At 40.3% G+C, this 27198-nt stretch overlaps 3 protein-coding genes and 1 long non-coding RNA gene across 9 annotated transcripts in view; 2 read left to right on the forward strand and 2 right to left on the reverse strand.

Annotated features, from left to right (window-relative positions):
* Positions 1–3113: 3113 nt before the first annotated feature.
* Positions 3114–3659, reverse strand: LOC109379666 (uncharacterized). Its single transcript, XR_002123251.1, has 2 exons — positions 3567–3659; positions 3114–3398 (listed from the first exon to the last, which is right to left on the reverse strand). It is a non-coding gene; the product is annotated as an uncharacterized LOC109379666 (long non-coding RNA).
* Positions 3395–18489, forward strand: TAF5 (TATA-box binding protein associated factor 5). Of its 2 annotated transcripts, none has more exons than XM_019636413.1 (11): positions 3395–4283; positions 6253–6490; positions 11067–11382; positions 12156–12319; positions 12422–12557; positions 13214–13334; positions 14060–14189; positions 15942–16106; positions 16636–16813; positions 16999–17176; positions 17443–18489. In XM_019636413.1, the coding sequence occupies exons 1-11, from the start codon at positions 3725–3727 to the stop codon at positions 17658–17660; spliced, it is 2403 nt and encodes an 800-aa protein (XP_019491958.1). In that variant the 5' UTR covers positions 3395–3724; the 3' UTR covers positions 17661–18489. The 2 variants fall into 2 exon arrangements, with proteins under 2 accessions (XP_019491958.1, XP_019491957.1); XM_019636412.1 differs by having other exon boundaries at positions 12404–12557; positions 17443–18478.
* On the reverse strand, positions 18474–24332 carry ATP5MK (ATP synthase membrane subunit k). Of its 3 annotated transcripts, none has more exons than XM_019636417.1 (5): positions 24221–24331; positions 23061–23134; positions 20474–20571; positions 20293–20385; positions 18474–18574 (listed from the first exon to the last, which is right to left on the reverse strand). In XM_019636417.1, the coding sequence occupies exons 3-4, from the start codon at positions 20558–20560 to the stop codon at positions 20296–20298; spliced, it is 177 nt and encodes a 58-aa protein (XP_019491962.1). In that variant the 5' UTR covers positions 20561–20571; positions 23061–23134; positions 24221–24331; the 3' UTR covers positions 18474–18574; positions 20293–20295. The 3 variants fall into 3 exon arrangements, with proteins under 3 accessions (XP_019491962.1, XP_019491963.1, XP_019491961.1); XM_019636418.1 differs by lacking the exon at positions 24221–24331 and adding an exon at positions 24126–24214; XM_019636416.1 differs by lacking the exon at positions 23061–23134 and having other exon boundaries at positions 24221–24332.
* A 114-nt stretch (positions 24333–24446) lies between these two features.
* PDCD11 (programmed cell death 11) overlaps positions 24447–27198 on the forward strand; it is a 40344-nt gene continuing 37592 nt past the window's right edge. For all 3 annotated transcript variants that reach the window (XM_019636466.1, XM_019636468.1, XM_019636467.1), the window contains exons 1-3: positions 24447–24564; positions 25928–26040; positions 26884–27015. In XM_019636466.1, coding sequence (XP_019492011.1) covers positions 25939–26040; positions 26884–27015 — 234 coding nt within the window. In that variant the 5' untranslated portion in view covers positions 24447–24564; positions 25928–25938. The remainder of the gene's footprint in view (positions 24565–25927; positions 26041–26883; positions 27016–27198) is intronic.

Genomic DNA, 27198 nt, shown 5'->3' on the forward strand with positions numbered 1-27198 from the left:
TCCACAACTAGACTGAAGAACAAAACGACAGCAACTTGTCTGTTCCCCTTCCCCCAATTCCCCAGCGCTGTTCCCATCCCCCCAACTCCCCAATAAAGATCTTTTAAAAAAAGAATAAATTAAACCTGGAAAAAAAATAAAAATGAGGTAGAGGAGGAGGTAGTGGCAATAGAAGAGTCAAGGAATGGCTAGACGTAGGAGAAAAACAAGGAAAAGTTTGGGTCTCTAGATTCAAGAGAAAAGATAATTTCTAGAATGTGTGAGTGAGTGGTCCCTGGATGTCTTTAAATATCGGTGTTCCTCAGAGTTCTGTTCTAGATCTTCATTTCTTGCTCTATGCACTATCTGGGATACTCTGATTCACTCATATGACTTCAATTACTACCCATACACTGATATCCAGATCTGTCTCCCACCCAGGTTTTTCTCCTTACTCCTAAGCCATATAATGCTTCTATTGGCCACCTACCCTTGCATGACCTCCAGGGATCTCAAATTCAACATGTCGAAAACAGAATTCATAGTTTTCTTCCCCAACCAGGTTCAGTTCTCAGAAAATTTATATTTTTTCTCTCTCGCCAAATGCCTGGAAATTATTCTTATCATAAACTCCCAAATTTAAATATGAAGTCCTGTGTCTCCAAAACTTATATATTTTATGGATTTATTCACATTTCCTCCTCCAATTATATCTCTAATAATAATTAGTCTAGTCTGGGGATTTCCAACTGCAGGTCAATTTAAAATTAATTAAACTAAGATCAAGCTATTAAGTGTGACTTTAAACTCAGGAATTAAACAAGATGGTAAACACGCACTAGTGGCTGGTTCCTCCATCATACCCAACCCGAGAGATGGCACAGAAATGGATAGATCTGCAAAAACTGTGAAAACCCTGGCGAGATATGTGTGTGCACACGTGTGCATGTGGGTTGGCAAACAGTCACGATGAAGCCCAGACAGTGATACCACAGGCTTTCTCCCCTTTGGGGCATCCCTCACCTTTTCCCAATGCTGGGCTCTCCCTCTAGGTAAATGTATCAGCCAAGGTAAATGATACCTCCAGGGGAATACAAATTAATGGAGAAAAGTAATGAGACGTAGAAAAAGGTGCAACTTCCATTAAAGTAAGAAAAACTGAACAACCTAGACTAAATGTAACAGATTAAATGCATTAGATGGAAAGGTAATTTAAATAAGATAATACATATCCTCAAAGAAAAAAAGAATTCATATTAGTTACATCAGGGTTTCTCAACCTTGGCATTATTGACATTTTGGGACAGAAAATTCTTTGTTGTGGTGAGGCTGAGACTGTCTTGTGCACTGTGGGAAGTTTAGCAGCACCCCCTAGCTTCTACCCTCTAGATGCCAGTAGCACAACCCTGAGTTGTGACAACCAAAAGTGTCTCCAGACATTGCCAAATGTCTCCCCAGGGTAGGTGGGGGGACAAAATCACCCAACTGGGTTACTTGAAGCAGAAACAATAACTCATGAACCAATTTAAAATACTGTAAAAAATATATAATGGTTGAATAACTCAACAAGTGGGTTGTGTAGCAATATGGATGTAGGCCAAGAATCAATTACTGCACTGAAAAATCAGGTTGAGGAACTCTTTTGGAAGGTATCTGGGAAAGGTAAAGATGAAAATATTAAAGTTAACAGACCTAGAGGTTATAAGTGTAACTATCTACATCCTAAGAATCCAAGAAGAAGGGGAAAAATAGAGGGGGAAAATATTTGTAGATATAATGCTTGCTAAATGCCTAGGACTAAAAAATAAAATAAAATAAAAAATCTCAGATTGAGTACATAAAGGGCAAATCAGGATAGACAGAAAAAAAATCTAATCTTAGATACATTTGAGTGACATGAAAGAACATCAAAGAGAAACACCCAGAGGGAAAGAGCAGCTCTCCTACCAAGGAAAGAGATAGATTGACACTGGACTTCTTAAAGCATCCCAAGAAGAGAGTAGGAGAATGGGAGATCATAAAGGAAGGGGAAGTGAGAATCAAAAATTAATAGTGGGCCTTGTAGGCATTCAATAAACTTATCTCTATTGTGGTGTAACAGAAAAACCACTCAACTTAGAGAAAATTACCTCTGCCGAAGTCCCAACCCAGATTCTTTGGAGACAATGCCAGGTAAAAGGTAGATCCCATAGAGGGAAAGTGGGTGGTGGTACTTTTGTGAGTCCAGTATCAGGCCTTCAGTTGTACAAGTGGATCCAGTTCCGAGGACCTGATTTGAGAGACTAATCTATGCTTCATAATATTAACTTACTATTCATAATGGGGTAAAACATCTTCCCAGGAAAGAGCATACAAACCTGGGCTTGTTATTCATGATATCTCTTATCTATCTAAGTGCTCAGTTAATTACCAATTATCAACTAGTGAATACTGAATCAGAAAAAAATAATTGAATGATCTTGAGGAAAACCATGAATTCTCCCGAGGTCATTAGCATGTACTGTTAGATTCAGGTTCTCTATCAGTGCTACGTAAATGCTAACCAATTCTTGTTCATCTTCTCCCAACCCCCACCCCATGTCTCATCTTACTTTAGTTATCCAATTAGATCAGTTTTATATTTTAGTCATGAGATTACCTTGAATATTATGATTGGACTTTTTTAACAAACATTTACAGGTAAAGTAAAAACAACCAACAGCTATTTATTATGTGTTAGGTATCGTATAAACATTATCTCATTTAATCCTCAAACAACTTTTTGAGGTTAAGTACTATTATTATCTCTATTTTAGAACTTGGGCAACTGGGATAGAATGAGTTAAGTAACTTGCTTCATGTCATTCAGCTAGTAATCAGGGCCAAAGAAAGCTAGTAAGACCTCAAAACTAATAACCTGAATAATTGTGCTAGATCGTCCCCATGTCCCAGGCTCACTTTTCTCATCTGCACCTATCCCAGAGTTGGGAGACTGAAGTGAGATAAAACATACAGCAGGGTTTTATAACCTATGAAGCATACTGCAAAGTGGCATATACTATTTTAAAATATACAATTAAAATGCAAAAATTTTACAATTTATAATAATGGATAACAGCACGAATACAGAATGTACACATTTCACAATCACAAAATTCAGATACATAAAAACTTTATTGAAATATAACATATATGCTGTAAAGTTCACAAAGCTTAAGCACGCAGCTCGATTAAATTTTAAGAAGGTAAAAATTGCAAAAAATAAAAAGTAACCACTACTTAGATCAAAATACAAAACATTACCAATACCTCAGAAGCCTCCCTTCGGCAAATGGTATATGCTTTTGAGTTAAAGATCTGGATTCAAATCTTGAACTTTCACTTTCTTCTTGCGTGACTTTGGCCAGTTATTTAACCTCTTTGGGTCTCGGTTGAGCCATCTGTAAAGTGAGAATAGTATCTTATAAAATTGTTGAATTAAAAGTCATATAATATAAAACGTCTATCACAGTGCCTGAATATAGTTGCTCTGCAATAAGTGGTAATTATTCTCAGGCAAATGCAATAGGCGGTCGCCACCTCCAACTTCCTGCTTTTCTGTCGCTTACTTTTGAAAGTTGCTCTCGCTCGCATTCTTTTTCTCTTTCTTCTCGCCCCTCCTACTGCCGTAAATAGCCCTCCAGAGCTGTCGTAAAATGCTCCTCCCCGCCCTCCATGTGGCGAAAACGCAATCACACTTGACGGCGCGAGGTGGCTCAGCCGCAAGATGGCGGCGCTGGCGGAGGAGCAGACGGAGGTGGCGGTCAAGTTAGAGCCCGAGGGACCGCCAACGCTGCTACCTCCGCAGGCTGGGGACGGCGCTGGCGAGGGTGGCGGCGGCACCACCAACAACGGCCCCAACAGCGGCGGTGGGAACGTTGCGGCGTCGTCGTCGGCCGGCGGGGATGGTGGGACCCCCAAACCCTCGGTGGCTGTCTCCGCCGTTGCTCCGGCGGGGGCGGCCCCGGTGCCCGCCGCTGCTCCAGAGGCTGGAGCTTCCCACGACCGACAGACTTTGCTGGCCGTGCTGCAGTTCCTACGGCAGAGCAACCTCCGCGAAGCCGAAGAGGCTCTGCGCCGGGAGGCCCGGCTGCTGGAGGAGGCAGTGGCGGGCTCCGGAGTCCCGGGAGAGGCGGACGGCGCCGGTGCTGAGGCGGCTAGCGCGCTTCTCAGCCGGGTCACAGCCTCGGCTCCCGGTCCTGCGGCCACAGACCCTCCGGGCACCGGCTCTTCGGGAGCTGCCGCCGTCTCGGGCTCAGCAACAGGACCTGTAGCTCCGGGGAAAGGTGAGCCGCGGGGTCCCGGGAAGGCAGGGCGGGCATGAAGGGGAGCTAGCCGGGAACGCCGAGGCTGGCAGGCCTGCACCTCTGCGGGCTTGTTTTGAATTTCCTGGGCCCGCCTCTAGGGCCACATGCCCGCCCCTTTCTTGAGTGCGCCGGCTGCGCAGTCAAACCCTCTTACTAGAGCTGTCAGTTCTAGCGAAAGCCATTGAGCAGAGGGATGTATGGGGCAGGTGGGCGCGGAGAGGCGGGGACCTTCAGGGTTTTGGTCCCTTTTCTCTTATTTGGACTCTTGAGCCTTGGATAGGTCTGCATTAACACTAACAATATTTGTACAGTTCTGGACTAGCGTAGGTTAACTACTATAAATATTTTAAGTTCTATATCTTAATTCTCACAGTTCCACTATTTTACAGGTGAGAAAAAAAGACTGAGAAAAGCCAAGGGACTCGCTTTGGACCACACAGCCAGGGAGTGATGGAACATAGTGTAGCCAGTATTTCTAGAATATAGGCTATCACAGGTGTTGAATCTTTTGGGGAATGCGGATTCCTGGGCATCATTTCAGACTTAGTGACTAAGACCCTGAAGAAGCTGAGCCTGAGGATCTGCATTTTTGAATAAATGCTTCCGAGGGGTACTGATGTATGGCCAAGTTTGAGAACCATTCATTTGGGAATAGGCATTGGACAGACCTGAGTTCAGATTGTGTCTCTGTTGCTTTTACTCGTTTGATGCTGATTAAGTTATTCTTCCTAAAATTGAGTTTTTTTCTCAATTAAATGGGTTATGGTGAGACTTAGATATAATATATGTAAAGTGACTGGCATTGAAAAGTTTATGCCTAGGTATCCATTCCTGACACCTGAACCCCCCCCCTTTTCCCAGCAACTGTTTTCACAAAGTCGATGCATTAAAACTCATACACAATATAAGATCTCAAAGGTGATCCTGAGCCAATAATAAATGTTAGTTGAATTAAATTATCCAGTACAGAACGTCTAGCCAATCTGTATTTAATGAAACCTAATCTTTGCAGTATTACCAGAAGTGAAGAATAAATACACAGCATTGTAACCCATAAATAGAAGTGTGCGAAAATGTGATTGAGAGGAATCTTTTCTGAATGCTGAATTTTGTGAATGAACTATAAGAAGGATGAAGTATGTTGTTGGTCATTTTGTTATAATCTGTTCAGAAACCTGACCTATATTTAAATCATAATTCAGAAACAAGTAAGGCGGAAAGAAAAGGCCATCAGTAACTGAAAGAATTTATATCATTTGTGCAGTAGGAAACATGACAGTATTATAATTGCAACTTAAAAATTCCAACAATAAAACTCTGATTCGATTGACAGATGTATCATTGTTTGGTATCGCTATATTACAAATAAATACTCATGTTTTCTGACTTAAAATGGTGGTTCTGGAAATGGTTTTAAGCATATCTTTTGGAAATATAAATACGGCACACACTTTCTATCCTAAAAATGCTTACATTTTATAAGAAGTGAGAGATGTACATGTATGAATGTAATATAGGATAGGATTTATAGTTAAGTTACAAAGTACTTAGGTAGCTCAGAGAACTGGGAATGTTATTCCAGGGCATGGCTTGTTGGTGGTGGGTGCCATTGCGCCTTGAGAGAAGATTGATATAGTTGTTTGATTTGCACATCCATATTTTATAAAATTTGTCTTTAAGGTAGCTCCAGGAAAAATATTGAACCTTTTGTGATTGATTTGAACATTTTATTTAAAGATATGGACAAGATGAAGGAGTTTTGAATGGGTGACTGAAACAAAGTGAAAATCCTATTAAAAGTTAGGTGATTGTGTTAGGGAAGAGAGTTTGAGAGGAGAGGGACAAACATCTGAGAAACAATTCACCTCTGGACCTTAACAAAACAGCCCTAGTCACTTGGTGCATATCAGGTCATTTTCTTGAAAGTTGTTTTTCATTTTTTAAACAGTTGGGAGTGTAGCTGTGGAAGACCAGCCGGATGTCAGTGCTGTGCTGTCAGCTTACAACCAACAAGGAGACCCCACAATGTATGAAGAATACTATAGTGGACTGAAACACTTCATTGAATGTTCCTTGGACTGCCATCGGGCAGAGTTATCCCAACTCTTTTATCCTCTGTTTGTACACATGTACTTAGAACTAGTCTACAATCAACATGAGAATGAAGCAAAATCATTCTTTGAGAAGTATGTGAATTTTTATATATGTAATGTGTATACACATCAGTGACCACACAATGTAAGATTGTAACTCAAAAAGTACTTTATGAAGGAGAGATACCCAGTGCTATGAGAACCCAAAATTGGAGGGTGGGAGGAGCGTGATCTAGTTGGAGAAGTCCAGGGAAGGCTCCCAGGGGAAGTGATGCTTGATGTAAGATCTGAAGATTGGGTAGGAGTTAACCAGATGAAGAGAAGAGAGAAAGCATGTATGAACACTAAGCTCTGTGGTGGTAGGGCTCATGGCAGGTACAGAGATGAAAGAAAGGCAATGTGGCTGGAGCAGAGTATGGGCATGGGATGTGATACAACATGAAGCTGGACAATTGACTAAGGGCTGGAATAGGCAGGTTCTTGGGCTATGTTAAAGGTCTTGGTTTATTCTAAGAACAGTAGGGGGTTGTATTGGGTAGATTTAGCTGAGATTCACTGAAAACTATATCAATAACAGCATGAATAAAATAAAAGTTTGTTTTTGCTTTTATATTCCAAGAGCAGTAGGAAGCTGTGTTAGGATTAGATTAAATTGAGAGTGACTGAAAACCCAAATAATTGAGGCTGAAGTATGATACAAATTTATTTCTTTCTCTCATGAAGTTAGGCAGTCCAGGACTGGTATGGAGTCCTTGATTAGCAGGGACCCAGGTGCTCTTGATCTTGTTGTTTTACAATCCGAGTCATGCAGCTTCTACCTGTGGCACAAGATGCTTCCCTGGTTCTAAGCAATCACATCAGTGTTATAGTCAGCAGGAAAGGCACACATCCTTCCTGGAAGTTGCACATACTTCTTTTTTTATGTCATTGGTCAACGGCCACATCTACCTACAAGGGAGGTAGGAAGTGTGCTATTTACCTAGGTGCCATTGTGCTCAGTTATATTCAGGTGTACAATTGTGGAGAAAGAAAAAATGGATATTTGGGAGCAGTGATGCATCTCTGCTACAGAAATCATTGAAGGACCGTGTCATTATTAGATTTGCATTTTGAAAGGACCTTTATACAGTGGGGAAAATAGGTGTGTGTGGTTGGTGGGGGGGGGGCAGGTGGAGGGGAGACAGAGTGACTATAGATTGACTAGTTTGGGAGGTTATTGTAGTGGTTTTTTGTCAACCAGGGCGGGGATGATATTATTCCTCCTTCCCCTGAAAATGTGTGGAGGTGTTTTGGGTTGTCATAATGACTAGGATGGAGGAGCAGGTGGCTTAGGGATACCAAATGTTGTAATATGTGCAGGTAGTCCCACTTAGCAGAAAATTATTCTGCCCCAAATGCCAGTAGCACCCTTATTGAGAAATATTGGGGTGCAGCAGTATTGGTGAAACGAAGTGGACATTTTGGTGAGGCACTTGGTGATGGATTGGATGTGGAGGTGAGGGCGATGAAGCTATCATCATTGATAACTCCTAGGTTTCTGGCTCCCACAGCTGGATAGGGGTGCCCCTCACGGAGATAGGAAACCCTGGAAGAGGACCTAGTTTGTCAGGTTGTGGAAAAATCTTGAGCTCAGATTTGAATGTGCCTTCGACTTATTTAAGAGATGTCAAGTTTATAGGTGGATGATATATAAGGCTCTGGAGCTCAGAGGAGAGGTAGGGACTGGAGGTATAAATTGGAGTTGTGTGCAGTATTGATGATTGGATGAGATTGCCTGGGAGGGTTATGAAATGAATGAGAGGGCTAGGCCTGAGCCTTGAGGATCTCTAATGGGCAATGCTTAACAGTTTGAATGAGAGCTTTTTAGTACAAGCAATAGACCCAAAAGGCAGAACTTGTCATATGACACAGGTAGTGGTAATGGCGGAGTAATAAAATTCTGGACTCTTTGCTCCTATGCCATCATATTCATTATTCTATATACGGTGTCTAATAGAAGGCATATAGAGCAAATATTCTGTACATCACTGTTTTGGAAAATAATTAAGTAAGGCTGATGATGACAGAACTTCTACCCTCAGCTAATTTTTCTTACAGTATTGTCATCAATAAACCTCTTTCTTTTCCAGTATCTTGGTATTCACATAGGAAGCTGGAATATCCTAAGGGACTCTCTGCCTCTTTGTTATGGACAATCTCAGTCTTTGCCTGGACCCGGTGCTTAGATGGGGTTATGGGCAGTGAGTGATACAAACACTAAGAGGTTAAGATTTCTAATTTCATTCAAATCTTAGACAGAAACCCTTAGTTCAAGTCTTGATGAGTCATAATAGGGCAACACAGGTAACAGTTTAGGTATTTATTGGCTATGTGTCTATATGAGCTAGGGCCATAATATCTTTTTGTAAAATTATTTATTTTTATATTGACATTCAATATAATTTTATATTAGTTTCAGGTGTACAGCATAGTGGTTAGACACTTATATAATTTATGCATCGAGCCCCCCGATTAGTCTAGTACCCACCTGACACTATACATAGTTGTTGCAACATTATTGACTATATTCTCTATGTTGTACTTTACATCCCATGATTATTATTTTTTTTTTAAAGATTTAATTGGGAAATTGGGGGAGGGAACAGCATTGGGGAGTTGGGGAAAGGGAACAGACAAGTTGCCGTCCCCCTGTTCTTCAGTCTAGTTGTGGAGGATGTTGCTTCACTGGCCCATGTTGGTATTGTGATCACTGCGCTCTTCCCGGCTGGGGCGGATCGATCGCCGGCCATTGGACATCCGCTCACGGTAGCTCATGCTGGATGCTGGCCGCTCACGCTGGCTGCTGGCCTCTCACAGTAGCTTATAGCAGCCCACTGCAGCCCCGTTGCAGCCTATGCCATCGCCAGTAACTCACAGCAGCCCAGCTCCAGGTCAAGCTGTTGTTCACCATCTTAGCTGTAGAGGGCAGTGTCACTGGCCCTCTTGTGGGATCTGAACCAGTGGCTCTGCTGCTCAGAGCTCACGCTCCCAAGCCAACTCTTAACCAATAAGCCACTTGGCCGCCCTCCCCATGACTATTTTGTAACTACCAATTTGTGTTTTTTTTTTTTAAGATTTTTTTTTTCTATTGGGGAATTGGGGGAGGGGAACAGTGTTCGGGAATTGGGAAAGGGGACTGGCCAAGTTGTTGTTCTTCAGTCTTGTTGTGTGGGGCACCAGTTGCCATCTGGCTTCCCATCGGCAGCTCGTGGCCTCTAAGCTCAAGGTGCTGTGTTCAATCTTAGTTGCAGGTGGGCATAGCCACCATCCCATGCGGGAGTCGAACCAGCAGCCTTATTGTTAAGAGCCCATGCTCTATCTACTGAGCCATCTGGGCGGCAGTTCAGCTCAAGGTACTGAGTTCAGTCTTAGTTACGAGTGGGCGTAGCGAACTGGCAATCTTGTTGTTACACCAGCTGAGCCACCCTGCCACCTGTTAGCAGCTCAGCAACAGCTCAGCTCGGGACTCAGCGTCACTGGCCCATGTGGGAATCGAACCTGCGGCCCTGTTGCTCAGAGCTCGTACTTTTAAGCCAACTCTTAACTGACCACTCAGCTGGCCCCAATTTGAATTTCTTGACGTCTTCACCTTTTTCACCCAGCTCCGCAACCTCCTCCCCTCTGGCAACATCAGTTTGTTCTCTGTATCTATAAGTCTGTTTCTTTTTTGTTCATTTTTTTTGTTCTGTAGATTCCACATATAAGTGAGATCATATGGTATTTGCCTTTCCTTGCCTTTCTTAGTCTTATTTCACTTAGCCTAATACCCTCTAGGTCCATCCATGTTTTCGCATAGGTCCCTAATATCTTATGTTTAGTCAGTGTTTCCTAAATGTTTTTGCATTGTTTGGTGCTCTTTGTGAGTGCCAAATATAAGATATTTACTTTTACTCTATTAGGAAAATTAAGGTTTATAGAAACAAAAGTACATTTAAATTTCTTAATTGTCACCAAGGCTGAATGAAAATTTTTATTTACTTGCCTTTGGTAATGATGAGTAAATGGAAGTGCTCATTCTTTGGTATTAACATTTGTTTGTCCTTTAGTCATACGATTAGTCATGTTATTAAAGTACTAATGTTTAAAAAAATATGTCTGGTATTAAGAACATAAGAAATCGTTAAAAATGGTGAGAATGAGAATGCCATGAATTGATTATTGTTGAGAGGCTGGGTGATAGGTACATTGAGTTCATTATACTGATTTTTGCTTTTGTATATGTTTGAAATTTTCCATAAAAAAAAAGCTTTTAAAAGTAGGTTCTGAGAGAACATAAAATTTCGTAAAGCAAAGGTTCTAACATTTTCAAGTGTCTACCATTGGTGGCATTCAAAAGAGACTGTCTACCAGTGGCAGTCATCTTATCTTTCATTCACTTCTGGTATTTATTTCAAATTCTCTTAAAATGTTTATTATGCATTTCATCAGAGTTAAATTGGTCATTTTTATGATGAATTCATAAACTGAATTGTAATCATTTTGAAATGAGTTATAACTTCTGATCCTACAGCTTGATCCAAGGTTATTCAGACTACGTTGAAAATATTCTGGTATGTTTATAAATATATGGGGGAGAGGCAGATCCCTTAATGATTACATTGAAAATGACTTTTTAAAATCACTGAAACAGGTTCCATGGAGATCAGGAATGTTATTACCAAGATGACCTACGAGTATTATCTAGTCTTACCAAAAAGGAACACATGAAAGGGAATGAGACCATGTTGGATTTTCGAACAAGTAAATTTGTTCTGCGTATTTCCCGTGACTCGTACCAACTCTTGAAGAGGCATCTTCAGGAGAAACAGAACAATCAGATTTGGAACATAGTTCAGGAGCACCTCTACATTGACATCTTTGATGGGATGCCGCGTAGTAAGCAACAGATAGATGCGATGGTGGGAAGTTTGGCAGGAGAGGCTAAACGAGAGGCAAACAAATCAAAGGTATGGGAATAAACCTAAGAACTATGTAATGCAGATTATGAAAAATTGTCGCATTTTCATCTACATGATTTACACATTTTTCTTACAGCTAGTGGGAATAATTTTACACTGTATACTATATTTTATGTTCTAAGGATGGTGTATATATCAGTCAGGATTTGGGAATGGTTGCATTTAACAGAACCCTGACTACAGTGGTTGAAACAAGTAAGGGCTTTTTCTCACATTAAATGAATTACAGAGGAAAGCCCTCCTGGGCTGGCGTAAGGGCTCTACAGTGCCATCAAGGACTCTGGCTCCTTTTAGTTTTTGCTCTACCATCTTTAGAATACAGCTCTCTTTTTTGTGCTCACAGATGGCTATTGCAGCTCCAGCATTGCAGCTGCATTCCAGGAAGGCAGAAGGGAGATGAGAAAAGACATATCCCTGCTAAATCTCTCCCTTTTTTATCCGGAAGACAGTATTTTTTCTAGAACCCTACTTTTTATATTTGTGTGTATATCAGTTGTCAGAATGATATGATATGGCCATTCCTAGCTGCAAGGGAGCCCAGGAACAAATTACTTAACTGTGCATGTTGCTGCTCCAACAAAATCAGGGTTCTGTTAGCAAAGAAGAAAGGGAGATTGGCTATTGGGTAGACAAGTATAGAATCTGCTTCTGGGTATAAATTACTATATTGTAATTGTGATTCATTCTGTCAAGATATGAAAAAGATGTATTAATGAACAAAAAAATTTAATTAAAGGAATGTTGGTTCTTTTGACTTGTAGGTATTTTTTGGTTTATTAAAAGAGCCAGAAATTGAGGTGCCTCTGGATGATGAGGATGAAGAAGGAGAAAATGAAGAAGGAAAACCTAAAAAGAAGAAGCCTAAAAAAGATAGTATTGGATCCAAAAGCAAAAAACAAGATCCCAATGCTCCACCTCAAAACAGGTGAGGAGAAAACCTCAGGAATGTGTGCAGAGGTGAAAGCTGATGTTTTACAGTGTTCAAGTTTCTTAATAGAGTAATTTCTAGTGTGTTTTTCTTTCACAGAATCCCTCTTCCTGAGTTGAAAGATTCAGATAAGTTGGATAAGATAATGAATATGAAAGAAACCACCAAACGAGTGCGCCTTGGGCCAGACTGTTTACCCTCCATTTGTTTCTACACATTCCTCAATGCTTACCAGGTTGGTAAAATGATTGGGTAATTTCTGCCTGGAGAATCATTTAAAAATGGTGATCTACAATTAGAAGAAACTTAAATGTGTTAACTAAAACAGAGTTTTCTTATTTGAACTCTTGCTATAAATATAGTTTAAAGATAGCCGTTAAGAAAGGAGAACAGGACACTGCTATGAATAGATAGAAGGCAATGTTTAAAAGAAGTTTAGCAAGTTGTAAATACCAGAATCTTGTGTACATGTGCCTGTCTCACTAATCAGAATTGTGCTAGCCTTTAAAGAGAAAACTGTGTAGTTCATCTCTATTGAAGTTGGTTTAAGTACTTACATAAACAGTATTTATTATTAAGAATTCTATATGTCTTTATAGGCTGTTTATAATAGGCTGCTGAGGATATATTTACTAAAGTGCAGAAATGGTTAACATTTGATTCATATCATGCACTCCAAATTTGGAGGGCAAAAAGGGGTAAGTGATGACATGTTCCCAAAGAAAGTGATTTCAAACAGTTGGTTTCATAGAAGAATGAAATCTCAGATGATCTTTTGTATGAGAAAAATAGCTCTCAGTGTATACATATTTTCTAAGATGTGATTGTAATGTTTTTCCTCAAAACAGTATTGTTAGTATAAAGCTTCTTCTTCTTTCTGTTTTTTGGCAGGGCCTCACTGCAGTGGATGTCACTGATGATTCTAGTTTGATTGCTGGAGGTTTTGCAGATTCAACTGTCAGAGTGTGGTCTGTGACACCCAAAAAGCTTCGTAGTGTCAAACAAGCAGCAGGTAACTGAGATGACCTGTCAGGATGTAAACTCATCATTAGTTTACACCAATCCTGAATCCATGAAATCTATACAAGAGATTGTGATCTTAGCTGATTTTCACTAGATTTTACTTTAACTCAAAATGCTAATATTCCCAACAGTGAAAAGTGCATTGGCGTGGCAGTCAGCAGACTGGAGTACTAGACTGTTTTAATTTCTTTGGGCCTCAGTTTTCTCATCTGTAGAATGAGGGGATTAGGCTACAAAACTCATTAAGATTAAAAATCTAACATTTTATGATTGCTTGTGAATTTTTAAAAAAACCTTTAAATAATGGGAGAATACTTTGTTTTAGCCATAAAAATGACTAAAAAAGAATAAAGTCAGGATTTCATTTTAAAGAGCTTGCTAACTATATTGCTTAAACATTATAATACATTTTCAATAATTTAGTATTTCCATAGTTTTCATTTTTGTGAAACATTGTGATATAGTGGATAAACTTGAGTTTCAGTCCTAGTTCCGACACTGAATAGTTGTGTACACTCTGGCTAATAATAAACTGTTCTGAACCTCAGTTTCTTCTATACCTTGGGATAATATCACCTAATTTAGAGGCATTAGCACAGTGGGTGGTATGTAGGAGGAACTGTTCAAATGCTCTTCTCCTGAACCATAATGTAATTTCCTTAGAATGTTTTAATGGATGTACTTTTAAAAATCAGTATTTCTGGATCATTTTAGATCTTAGCCTCATAGACAAAGAATCAGATGATGTCTTGGAAAGAATCATGGATGAGAAAACAGCAAGTGAGTTGAAGATTTTGTATGGTCACAGTGGGCCTGTCTATGGAGCCAGCTTCAGTCCAGATAGGTAAAGTACAAACAGTAAAAATTAAATACTGCAATATTATATCGAGATTATATAATATTGGGTCGTCGGGAAAGTCATGATGCATTTTTGCCTTGAAAAACATAGAAAAATACGTCATGACTTTCCCAACAACCTAATAGTTAAGTACTGGAAACATTATGCAAATGTTGGGAAAATTTCTGTTAGAAAAATCTCATGGTTGCCTATCATTCATCATCTTTTAGAATCTTGCCATTTGCTAATTCACCTTGGGGTACTGATGTACGATAGCAACTTAATGTATACCCAAATTTACAGAATCAAGATGCATAGCTTCGGGGTTTGCTGGTTTTAAAAACTAGCTTTAGTTTTGTATAACCTTGATAGGGGCTGAATTGCTTCTTTAGGTTTTGTGACTACTGCTATCTTCCATCATATCCAAATTTACAACAGATTGCTGATATGAAAGGCATATTAGCTATCAATTGAAGATTTATCTTTGTACAATCAAAAGAACTAAGAGGATACTGAGAGAATTTGAAACCTGTAAATAGATACTTCCCTGTTTTTCATGATCTCTAACATTCTATAGAAATGGGAGAAGGGTATTTTGTGTTCATATCATTTATACCTTACTTGGATAGATAACAGCTTTTTTTTTTTAAAGATTTTATTGGGGAACTGGGGGAGGGAATAGCATTGGGGAATCAGGGAAGGGGAACAGACAAATTGCTGTTCCCCTGTTCTTCATTCTAGTTGTGGAGGACATCACTTCACTGGCCCATGTTGATATTGTGATCATTGTGCTCTTCCTGGCTGAGGCAGACCGGTCGCTGGCCATTGGATGGCTGCTCATGGCAGCCCACAGCAGCCCGCGCTGGCCGCCGGCCACCCATGCTGGCTGCCGGCCACTCACAGTAGCCCATGGCAGCCCACTGCAGCCCCTCTGCAGCTGACGCTGTCGCCGGCGACTCATGGGCAGCCCAGCTCCAGGTTGAGTTGTTGTTCACCATCTTAGCTGTAGAGGGCACAGCATCACTGGCCCACATGGGATCTGAACTGGCGGCCCTTCTGCTCAGAGCTGGCGTCCCAAGCCAACTCCCAACCAATGAGCCACTCAGCCGGCCCTGGTAGTTTTTAATCCATCAAGGTTTTCATTTTTATGAGCCTTTGAGAATGAAGTTTTTGTTTGATAGCGTTTAGCAAGATGACAGTTTTACTTGAGAGAAACTTTTGATTTCGGTGAAAACTATAGTACTTTGGGTAGTTCAGCTTTTGTATTTATCCGTGAAAAGAGTATTATTTGTGTGTCTAGTGTTTTTTTGTTTTTTCTTTTTTTGTGTGTGTCAAGACATTGCCCTTTAAATTCTTATGCAACTCATACAGGATAGGAAAATAGTGTCTCTGTTTTAAAGTCAAACATAGTTGAGTTTTAAATGACATATCACATTTCTTAGAAGCCTTTCTCAATTGACCTTATTTGACCATACTTTTTGTCATTATCCCTTGGTATTATTTTTTTTAACTGTGATTTTCCCCGTAATATATTTTTAAAAATAATCTAACCTCATTCAGTAGGTGCTCAGTAGATGTAGTGTCTAACATTAGTTTGGTTAGTACTTTCAGCTCTTGCTATCTACTGTGAATTCCAAGCGTAAATTAAAAGTGAGATGTAGCATGTCAGCTAAATTTAATATATTCAAATGTGCAGAAAAACTGGACAGGTGACTAAGTTATTCTGAGCATCAAATATATTACCTTCTGTTCTCTCAGGAACTACCTGCTTTCCTCTTCAGAGGATGGAACTGTTCGATTGTGGAGTCTTCAAACATTTACTTGCTTGGTGGGATATAAAGGACACAACTATCCGGTTTGGGACACACAGTTTTCTCCATATGGATATTATTTTGTGTCAGGGGGCCATGACCGAGTAGCTCGGTAAGAACATTGTGATCTTATGACTGGGTCTTTTAAAGGAACAAACAGAATGGGTTCTTGTTGGCAAAGGAGTATTACTGTGTCTCTATGTCTATACCAAGAATCCTGAGTCTTATTTTTCTTTCTCAAGTTAGCTTATTAACACACCTTCCCTGTCTCCCATCAGCTGTTTAACCTTCTTTCACGGACCATTCATTGTAGCACCTGTTTCCATCATCTCCTTAGAAGTTTGGGATGACGTAGAAACTGTGTGGTAGCTAAAACTTTTCTATAGGTTAGACTAGGAGCTGGAGTGGGAGGGGGCATATACAGAGAACTCAAGAACTATAAAATTAAAAAATGTGTGTACCAGATCAAGTTAGTTTTTCTTATGAATGTTATTCAATCTCAATCATTCCTTCTTTCCCTCAGGTTAACTAGTGAAGGGGCCTATTTGGAGCTAACATTTCACATAGATGTTTAGGATACCATTTTCACTTTTCGTAGTTAACTACTAATTATCTTTTGCTTTTAATAAATTTTTTCAAAGGCTTTGGGCTACAGACCACTATCAGCCTTTAAGGATATTTGCTGGCCATCTTGCTGATGTGAATTGTACCCGATTCCATCCAAATTCTAATTATGTTGCTACGGGCTCTGCAGATAGAACTGTGCGGCTCTGGGATGTCCTGAATGGGAACTGTGTAAGGATCTTCACTGGACACAAGGTATTTTTACACCTTCATTATCCCAGCACACAAGGTTGCTTTTGAGATAAAAATATTTTAAAAATTAACCAGTGACACATAAATTTTAAAGATACCATTCATACCACTAAACTTAAAAATTCTAAGTTTGTCTTATTTTCTATTTTTTAGCCTTACTTTTGACTTCTCATTGACTTCTTTTCTAGGGACCAATTCATGCCTTGACATTTTCTCCCAATGGGAGATTCCTGGCTACAGGAGCAACAGATGGCAGAGTACTCCTTTGGGATATTGGACATGGTTTGATGGTTGGAGAATTAAAAGGCCACACTGATACAGTTTGTTCGCTTAGGTTTAGTAGAGATGGTGAAATTTTGGCATCAGGTAAATGACTAGAAATGGCTTTGTGGTAAAGGGTATATGGTATGTTAAAAGAAAACACTGAGCATTGACAGTTGCAAAATTAAGTCCTGTTGTATTAGGTTTCGCTTCTCTTTAGCCAGTGTCACCCTACTTGTATATTGATTTCTCAAAACTACTACTTGAAATGCTCCTTTAGGGGGAACAGAGTTGTTAATCAAGACTTGACAAAATGTTAGAAGCTAAATATGGTGGATGCTACTGAATGGTTTCCTTTGACTTTCCCTTAGGTTCAATGGATAATACAGTCCGGTTATGGGATGCTGTCAAAGCATTTGAAGATTTAGAGACTGATGACTTTACTACAGCCACTGGGCATATAAATTTACCTGAGAATTCACAGGAGCTATTGTTGGGAACATATATGACCAAATCAACACCAGTTGTGCACCTCCATTTTACTCGAAGAAACTTGGTTCTAGCTGCAGGAGCTTATAGTCCGCAATAAACTATTGGTATTAAAGACCTTTTGGAAGCTACTGTTTGAAAAAGGGAGACTAAAAGCAAATACCTCAGTGATTAATATTTAATCAAAGAATGTTTGTCTATATGGATCTGGAAGTATGCTGCTTGGAAAATCTGAACAGGACAGTTCCACGTTTCTATAGCAACCACATTTAACTAATTTCCGTTAGTTGAATAAGAGGTATTATGTTCGTGGAGGGGACATTTATGGTGCTTTGGATTGTGTGGAAACTATGCATTTTCTGTTTAAATGCTATTTTAATTTATTATGTTTAGAAAAAAACCAATTGATTTCAATAATTCATTTTGCTTCTAGATTCAAATCGAGTAATATAATACCATCTTGAATTTTAGCTGAAGAATTCTATGAGCATGTATGTTTCTGCTGTAAAAATGTAGTTACTGTATGGCACTCAAGTACTCTGTTAAATGATCCACTAATATTTTTGCGTGGCCCATGACTAGTGGAATGTATGTAACTGGGTAGGGTGAACTACAATTCCGTTCTAAGAATTAGATGAAGTACAACCATCAACTGACATCTGAATTTATGCCTGAGTGCACCCAAACACTCTATAAATCAGGTAAAGAAATTTAGCTTCCATGTTCTACTTCAGCTAAAATACACAACCTAGTACACTTGAAGTCAGACAGACATTTCAGTTGCTTACCTCCAGTACTGAGCCTTGCTTTGGGAAACTAAAATATTCAGACCAAGTCACTGCCAGTTTTTTGCCTTTGTTGCATTTTGTACAGTTTTTATATTTTTGATATCTTGTAAATAAAGACAACCAGCTTTTCCAGGTTCATAATTTATTGTACAAATTGAGTATCACATGAGTTGACATTAGCTTCTCCAGGTATGGGAAATCAACAGATGAGGTACAGCTTAGAATCCTATAAACAAAGCAAAAATAGTTTAGACACAAATGTGTTTTAAGACTTTCAGTAAATTACCAGTACAGGACTATCCATGAACCCCCTAAAATTGAATGCGAACCCATCAGATTCTCAAAGGAGTCAGTAACCCCTCCCCACCAATTAAGGTATCTCTTAGCATAATACAATGTAACCTAATACTCCACCTTTAACAAAAAAGCTACCAACAATTCAGTATGGTCCTAAACGTACGAGTATATAAAGTAACATTTTAAACAGTAGAAAACAGGTATGTTTCTATTTAATATCTGAGAAACAATCTCTCCATTTGTGCAAAGGGGATACTACCACCTTCCCAAAGTTAGGTACCTAGCATGGAAAATTGAGCAAAATACTACAGGTTTGTCAGGAATAAGCCATGGACCACTGCATTCTGGGATATGCAGTCCCCTAAGGATTGGAAAAGCTCTTAAGAGCAGAGGGAAAATTTTGTCTGTGGAGAGCTACATTATATGAAGATCTGGGTTTTCTGCACAATATTGCCAACACAAATATTTATTCACTTAACTGTGGACAAATGGGGGTTGGAGACACTATAAGAGGAAAATGAAGTCTGGGGATTTAAGGAAATGATATAACTTTATATGAAAATTTGAAACTAGCAAACAAAAGCAATGTATATTTGCAACTGATTTAAAAGGTTGGTTAATAATTATTACATAAAGAGCTTATACAAGAAAAATAAGGTCTTCACAAAGACAAAGTCCCAATTGTTAAATGAGAAAAGCACATGAAGAGAATGTTAATAAAAATACAAATGGTAAACACAAAAAATGTACAACTTCATCAAAAAGAAATTATTTTTACTAATCAAATTAACAAAAACCAGAAACATATTCAACGTTGGGTGGGGCAATAGAGACACCTCTTAAAAAGCTGGGCGCCCCACAACCCTTTGAGAAAGAACTTCAACCTAAAAAAATAATCATAAGATACAGATTTCACTTCATTCTCAAAAGTGTTCATATTTATATTTTAAAAAAATCTAACAGGGGCTGGCTGAGTGGTGTGCTGGTTAGGAGTTGGCTTGGGATGCCAGCTCTGAGCAGCAGGGCCCTGGTTTGGATCCCCCATATGAGAGCCAGTGATGCTGCGCTCTCTACAGCTAAGATGGTGAACAACAGCTCGACCTGGAGCTGGGCTGCTGTGATCACGTAGGCTGCAGTAAGGCTGGCCGGCAGCTGGCGTGCACCTTATGAGCTGCTGTGACTAGCCGTCCAATGGCCAGCGAACGACTGCCTCACCAGGGAAGAGCGCAATGATAATACCAACATGGGTCAGTGAAGCGATGTCCTCCACAACTAGACTGAAGAACAAAAGGACAGCAACTTGTCTGTTCCCCTCCCCTAATTCTCCAATAAAATCTTAAAAAAAACCAATAGAATTCCTCTGTAAAATGAATTATCTCTCCACGAGCACATGTGCATTTAAGTTATAGAGAACATACTTGTTATAATACAAAACAGTCATGAATCACAGCCAATGGAAACCAAATAAAATACACAAAGAGTTAAACCAAAATGCTAACAAACTGTCAGGGTAATAGATATGCATAGCCTTTTTATTTATTTTTTGTGTGTAATAAATTTTGCATAGTGACTAATTTATAGTCAGGGGAAAAAACCCCATAACATCAAAATCGCTAAGTTATAAACTTTTAAATGTCAGCTCCTTACCTTTTATGTTGCTTTCACAGCTGGAGTTTTTTTTGGCCTTAACTTGAAGTATAAGACCAGCAAAGCAATGCCTCCATATGTGGCCAGTACACACTGAAAAAGAAAGGAAAAAGTAAACAGGAGTTGCTGTATATTTATATTATTCTAAAGTATAATTGCTTCAAGTATCATTAATACTTACATTCATTCTACCTGTGAGCGTATATGAGTTGAAATATTTTTTGATACCAGTGAATTGGAATTGGGCGTCAGCTTCTGGACCTGCCATGATTTCAATCTCTTAAAAAAAAGAAAGCAACAATAAATTGATTTGGATGCGATTTAAAAGGCAAATTTGTTTTTTAAAGTTTAGAAACTTAAAGTCATTGTATATAAATATCAATTTTTATGTATGTTTTGCCCAACACAGCAATAGCAAAGATGGTGGAAAAAGCCTTGTTGACAAGAGAATCTTTTGGAAGGCGGACTTTACACAACATTCAAGAATGTATGTCAAATCACTTGGCATAGGAAGAGAACATAGTCTTTAAGTCCACCCTCTAACCCAATGATTCTCAACCTGTGGGTTGTGACCCCTTTGGGGGTCGAACGACCCTTTCACAAGGGTCGCCTAAGATCATCAGAAGACAAAAAGATATTTACATTATGATTCATAACAGTAGCAAAATTAGTTATAGAGTAGCAACAAAAATAATTTTATGGTTGGCGGTCACCACAACATGAGGAACTGTATTAAGGGGTCGCGGCATTAGGAAGGTTGAAAACCGCTGCTCTAAACCAATATTGTTTGATATCAGTTTTCATTCCTGGCTCTATCTATACCATGGTACAATGTACATGAAATTAATCAGTTTTAAGATTAGCTGAAAGTTAGAGCCTGTGAAACTTTTCAGTTTCTCAGAGGGGTAACCACCAACTAAACAGCTCAACTTGCAACCCCTCCTTTTATAAGTTTTTCTTATAATTTAAGACCTCCATGGGAAGGCAGAGGAGGGATCATTTTTACTAAGTGAGGCTGATACTTAGTAGCTATTGGTGATGATGGTGGGGAAGCTGGAATCCTTACTCCTTACACCAAAATAAAGGTTTAAATATAAATAGTGAAACCAAAAAATCTTGGAAGAAAACACAGGCAAATACTTTAACCATCTTAGGAAAGGAAAAATAAAAAGGACAAAACAAAAAGGTGAAATGTACAAAAATAATCTACCTCATAATTGAAAGAAATGTAAAACGAGACCAATATTTCACCATCAGACTGGCAAAGATAAAATGGTAATAAGCAATAGTAGTAAGATTGTGGGAAAATAAGCACTTCCTATTGCCTGGAGTATAAACTGGTACAACTTCCTAAAGTGCAATTTTGCAATATCTGTCAAATTACAAAATTAGTATACTCTTTTATGTAGCTGGGCCTCTAGGAATTTACCCTTACAGAAATATTACAAAGTGGAAACATGTTAAATGGTGCAACGATGGAGACTGTAGTACTGTTTATGAAAGTAAACTGGGAAAAACTAAAAGTCCATCTACAGGAGACTAGTAAATGATGGTTCCCATCGGAGAAAAAACAATGTGTGTAGATCTCTACATATGGACGTGGAAAAGATGTCCTCATGTAATGTTAAGTTAAAAAAAAAAAATCCCATTTCTGGGCATTCTATTACGGAGCACATCAATGGTTCCCAAAGACTGGTCCCCAGACCAGCAGCATCAGCGTCACTTGGAAACTTGTTAGAAATGCAAACTGTCAGGCCTTACATCTCAGGCCTATTGAACCAGAAACTCTGGGGCCCAGCAATCTGTTTTAATAAGCCCTCTAGGTGTTTGATGTACATTAAAGTTTGAAAAACACTGCAGTAACAGAAAACCCTGGAAGAATATATAGGAAATTCGTCAAAGGAGTTATATTTATGGTACCTATGTATTTTACAAAGACATGTATTGTTTATAATAAAAAATGGCAGAGGCACATTCAAAGGTCACCAGAATAATGCTTGAAAATTCGTATGTATGACCACCTATCTACCACGACCGACGCCACGCCGAGTCGATTAACAACATAGACGAGCCGGTCGAGGTCCGGTCGAGATTGGTAGGCAGTGGCAGTGATACAGCTGGCTCTTGATGAAATGGAAGAGGGAGAGATCTGTGAGGACGTCATTGCTATGGAAACTGGCATGTCCCTGTTTACCATTCAAAGGCCTTCAGAGGCATTCATGTGCATAGAATTGACAATGAAAAATTTGGACAAATGACCTTAATTTTGAACACTTTTTCAAGAACAATCTGGGAGCAATGATGGAAATCCAAACGTTCTTGGACCCCCTTGGTGGCCTTGGCCTGTCTAGCCCAAGCAGGAAAATAGGAAAATCACCAGTAAAAGAAATCTTTATGATGTAGCTTTTATATTGTTTCATTTTATTAAAGGCATACTTTCCCTCCATTCACCCTCATGATACATTTTTGGATTCTTACAGTATCAAGTAGGTTTCTAAGAGAAACCCTATAGAAAACAAGGATTTAACTTAGTGAATTATTAACTGATAACCCCCACTACATTGTGCCTAACAAAAATTTTTAGGAGGATGTGGTGTGCGACTGAAGCAATTTAAGGGGCTTTAGAAGTCCAATGCGCTATCCATTGCGCAACGGAGCCACCTTAAGGGGCTTTAAATTCCCTCTACTTTACATAATATGGGAGGAAGGCTGATGCTTGTGATATTCCACAGAGGAATGATTCTGACTGAAGAGCATGGTATACGAACCGCAATTTAGTAGGGTCTTAAAGGAAGAGTCTTGGAGAGGATGAGTGGCGCAGGGCGTGGCGAGTGGGATATTGCTGGTGAAATAAACAATGGGAGTCAACAGCCTGGAAATACCTGAGTCTGTACTCTTCAGCAAACAGTTGGTTACTTTTGGGCAAAGATCAGGAGCCCTTGCATTAGAATGCCCTTTGTGGAATAAATGAACTGAAACTTGCTTTCCTTTCGAGTCATACTTAAGTTTAGAAAGGCATATTAAATGAAGGAGAAAATTACCCAGGAACAATTGTACTAATTGTTAAACGGCAGCTTGTGGGAAAGTCTAAGCAACTGGGCCTTTGCTTTTGTTTCTAATTAAGTGGTGAATAACTAATAGCTATTATCAATCTTCCCATGCCTCTGGTTCACCTGTAAAATGGGCATTTCAGAAAAGGCCCAAAGCGATCGACTGTTCCAGCTACTTTGTTTCCCGATACCTGGAATGGTGAGATCACCAAGTAAAGGAGCCAAAGACGAGCGAGAGCCGCTCAGGAACCAGAACCAGCCTCCTGCACTTCAAGGAGTTTACAGTTCTCGGTTCTGGCTGTCTCCTAGGAAAGGCCTTCCTGTTGACCGAACGTTATCGAAATGTAAATCTAACCAGCAAACGGCGCGGGGCCTGGCGAACCGCAGGGGCCGGGCCACATTCACACTCGTTTTGACAAAGGCTGCAGCGCAGCTAAAGGAAGCCTGGCTGGGCAGCTTCCTTAGCACAGCACAGAGGAAACAAACTGCTGTGGGCATGCAGAGGAGAAGGGGTAATTCGGCCAGAGGTGGGGTCAGAAGCCCAAGTTCTCATCCAACGCTACGTCACTGGGTGACCTTGGTGACTCCCTTCGCTACGGGCCGCATTTTTCTCCACTGAAAAATGCAATCTAAGGGCCTTAGGGGGCGATGGGAGCCTTTGGGAGCGCCTATTCGCCTCGCCCCGAGGCTGCCCAGTCACTGTCCGACCCCTCGAGCCCCGGCCCTTGTGATTTCTAAGCCCTTTTCCATTCCCCAACGCTCTCGTCCCCCCAAAGCGAAGACCTCAAGATGTTCCCGGATCAGGGATGGTCGGGTCCTAGGCCGGTGCCACAAAGCGGAGGAGCGAGGTCGCAGGCCGGGTTCCCCTCCACACCCACCTTGCAAAAGGCAAGAATTCCGCAGACAGTGTCCTTCAACGTACGAAGCTACCACTCGGTCCAGCCGGAAGAAGCCGCCTCCCCCACGCGCGCTCAACCAGCCTCAGCGATTCAGCCTTAGGCGTCGATTGGCTATGGCTCGAAGTCCCGCCCTTCCGCTTCCCGTCTCTAAATCGTCCCCTTTCCCCAAAGGAACTGGGACCCAGCATAGTAACGGAAGCGGGGCATTGAGCCCGCCCACGCTTCCGGAAGGGCAGCCTCGGTGTGTGGGTGCGCGAGTTCTCCGCGTGTGTGACTACAGGGCTCGTCCTCCGAAGTTGAGAGGTGCTGGCGTCGCGAGGCTGGTAAGTGAGGGCAAAGGCGAGAAGGGAGGAAACCTTGTGGCTTCCAGTTCTGTCCCAGGTCTAGGGTCCCCGGTCCCTGCCATGCATCCACAGTGCTGGGTGAGTGGTTCGATCCCTCCAGCCCGGCTCAGAAGCCGGCTCTGCTCGAGTGGCCCCTGTAACATCAGGCTCTGTCCCCGGGAAGTAGCTTGAATCCCTTCTTTGCCACCGGATCGCCTTACCCTTTGAAGTTTTCTACGAAGCGTACACCCATTGTTGATTGTAAACCTAGGCTCCCTTCGGTCGTCACCTCTACTAGTTTCTCAGACCCAGTTTCTCAGACCCAGCCTCTCCTTAGCTTCCATTCTCACTTATACCTAGTTATGATTCTCATAGTTTTTTGGTTGTACTGCAGTTGACTCCTCCCGGGTTTGCCTTCCTTCAGACCTTGTCTCTTCCCATCCAATTTATAACCTGTACTATATTTTTCTTGATTACTGTTCTATCTCTTCTAACGTTAGCAATCATTATAATTCTATCTAACTTAAGGCTCTGACTTCCCAAAGTAAATATTAAACTAAGATCCTCCGCTAAAAAAGCCTAGTCTGTCTTTTAAAATTTAACTCCAAGTATGCTTTATTTGCCCTGTGGTCTAGTTGAATAATTCTTCATAGAAAGGGATCAGCAGGCTTTTGAGCAATTGTTTTGACAAATTGCTGGTGTTCATTGAAATAATTGGCTTTTCCTGTTTTCATGCTTTTTCTCACATTCCATCTGATTTTCCCTTTCCACTTGTCAAAATCACGTTTATCTTTTTTTTTTTTTTTAGCTGAGCCATCCTGCCACCTTTTGGCAGCTCAGCGGCAGCTCAGCTTGGGCCAGGCATCGAACCGCTGCTGCTCAGAGCTCGCTCACGTTCATCTTTTAACATTCGGCCCCCACAACATCTTCTTTAGGAAGCTTGCCTTCTTTACTGAAGCTTCGTCATTTTCTACCTTTTCATTGATAGTTTATAATCGGATTTGCATTTTAAATTACTTGCATAATTGTTTTATCTTAAAAGTGTGCATATTCTTTGAAGGTAGGGTATTATATATTTGTGTATTTCTGACTTAACCGTAGCTGCTTAATGGTATTACTACATTGAATCTGTAACTTCTTTTCTTGGAGGAAATGTGTGAATTTGTGATTTTGAAGCAGAGACCTTTGGAAAGATGAATTGTGGATTATCTGGGGCGTGGCTTCAAACCATCGATATTTTGGTCCTGAGTGCTGTCTAGTGCATTGGTGCTAGAAGGCTCTATCTCTTGCCCATTGATCACAGCCTTTAGGAAATCTGGCATCAAGGCTACATCTCACCTCTAACTCTTTGCATTGTTTTTAGGAGCCCCAAACATGGCAACGGTGGAAGAGAGCTTCCCCCGTGGGGGTACAAGAAAGACCCATAAATCAGAGAAAGCTTTCCAGCAGCCTGTTGAACAAGACAACTTATTTGATGTAAGTGGTGGGCTTGTTTGGTAAGACTCACTGAACCCTTTCTCCCTACTGTCCTTATGAAGAATGAACCCTGTTTGAGAATGTGTTGTTTTCCAGATTATTTCTTTTTGAAGTCTGTGTTTGTAAATTGAACTTTTAGAGAGTCCATACTACCACAAGGCTGTATGTTTTGAAGCATGGCATTTAGTGCTCTTGTTCCTTATTTTTAGGAACTTTGTGTCATGTTGATTAAGGATGGAGAGAAAGCAGTCTGATCATCACATTTTTAATGGGGTCCTTGCCGCCATGTATGATGGTCAGAATTTGCATTAGAATTAATAATCTTCACCTAGAATAGGCTGTGCTGTCAGTGCTAGAGGGAAGGGAACTAGCATTTGATTATAAGGCTTTGTGTCAATTTCATGTAATCTTCCCAACTGTACTATGAAATAGAGATCGTCATTCTGTGATGAGGAATAGAGGCCAAGAGAGGTTATATACTTTTGCTGAAACCACACAGCTTATTATGGTGGAACTGCGAATTTAACTCAGGTCTTCGTGACTCCACCTTTCATTCATACACTATTTCAAATTGCTTCTCATACTGGTGGAGCCCAATGTGCATCCTAAGTCAGGGGAGGAAGAACACCGGAGAGAAGGGGCTTTTGAGAACATGAAGGGCAGACTTTGGGCAAAAGGAGCCTTGGGGACAGACTGGGAGATTTGGGATTGAATAGGAATTAAAGAAGCATTTGGGAGTGGCGTGGGATGGAAGAGTAACAAAGCAACAACAGATGACCGGAAATTGGGAGGGAAAGGCCAGGATTGCTTCTTTTCATCTTTTGGTCCTCTGCCCGCTGTTAGATTTCTACTGAAGAAGATTCCACCAAAAGGAAAAAGAGGCAGAAGGAGCCAGCAAAAACAAAAAAGCTGAAAATTGACAAGAAAGAAAGCAGCAAGTCTGTAAGAGAAAAGTTTGAAATCCTTGGTATCGAGGTTTGTTAAAGTTTGGTTTCAATTTAAACAAACTACCTTGGTTGCTTAATTTGTATATGTTCTTCCCTTTTTTTACCCCCTTCATTCCTTTCATTCATTCATTCATTCATTCATACATACATACGTATGGCTTGTGTCCATAGAGATTCTTGCAGTTTGTGTTCAGAATTGAGCATGGTTTTC

This window comes from Hipposideros armiger, unplaced genomic scaffold (assembly GCF_001890085.2).
Source record: "Hipposideros armiger isolate ML-2016 unplaced genomic scaffold, ASM189008v1 scaffold_28, whole genome shotgun sequence".
NCBI lineage: Eukaryota > Metazoa > Chordata > Mammalia > Chiroptera > Hipposideridae > Hipposideros > Hipposideros armiger.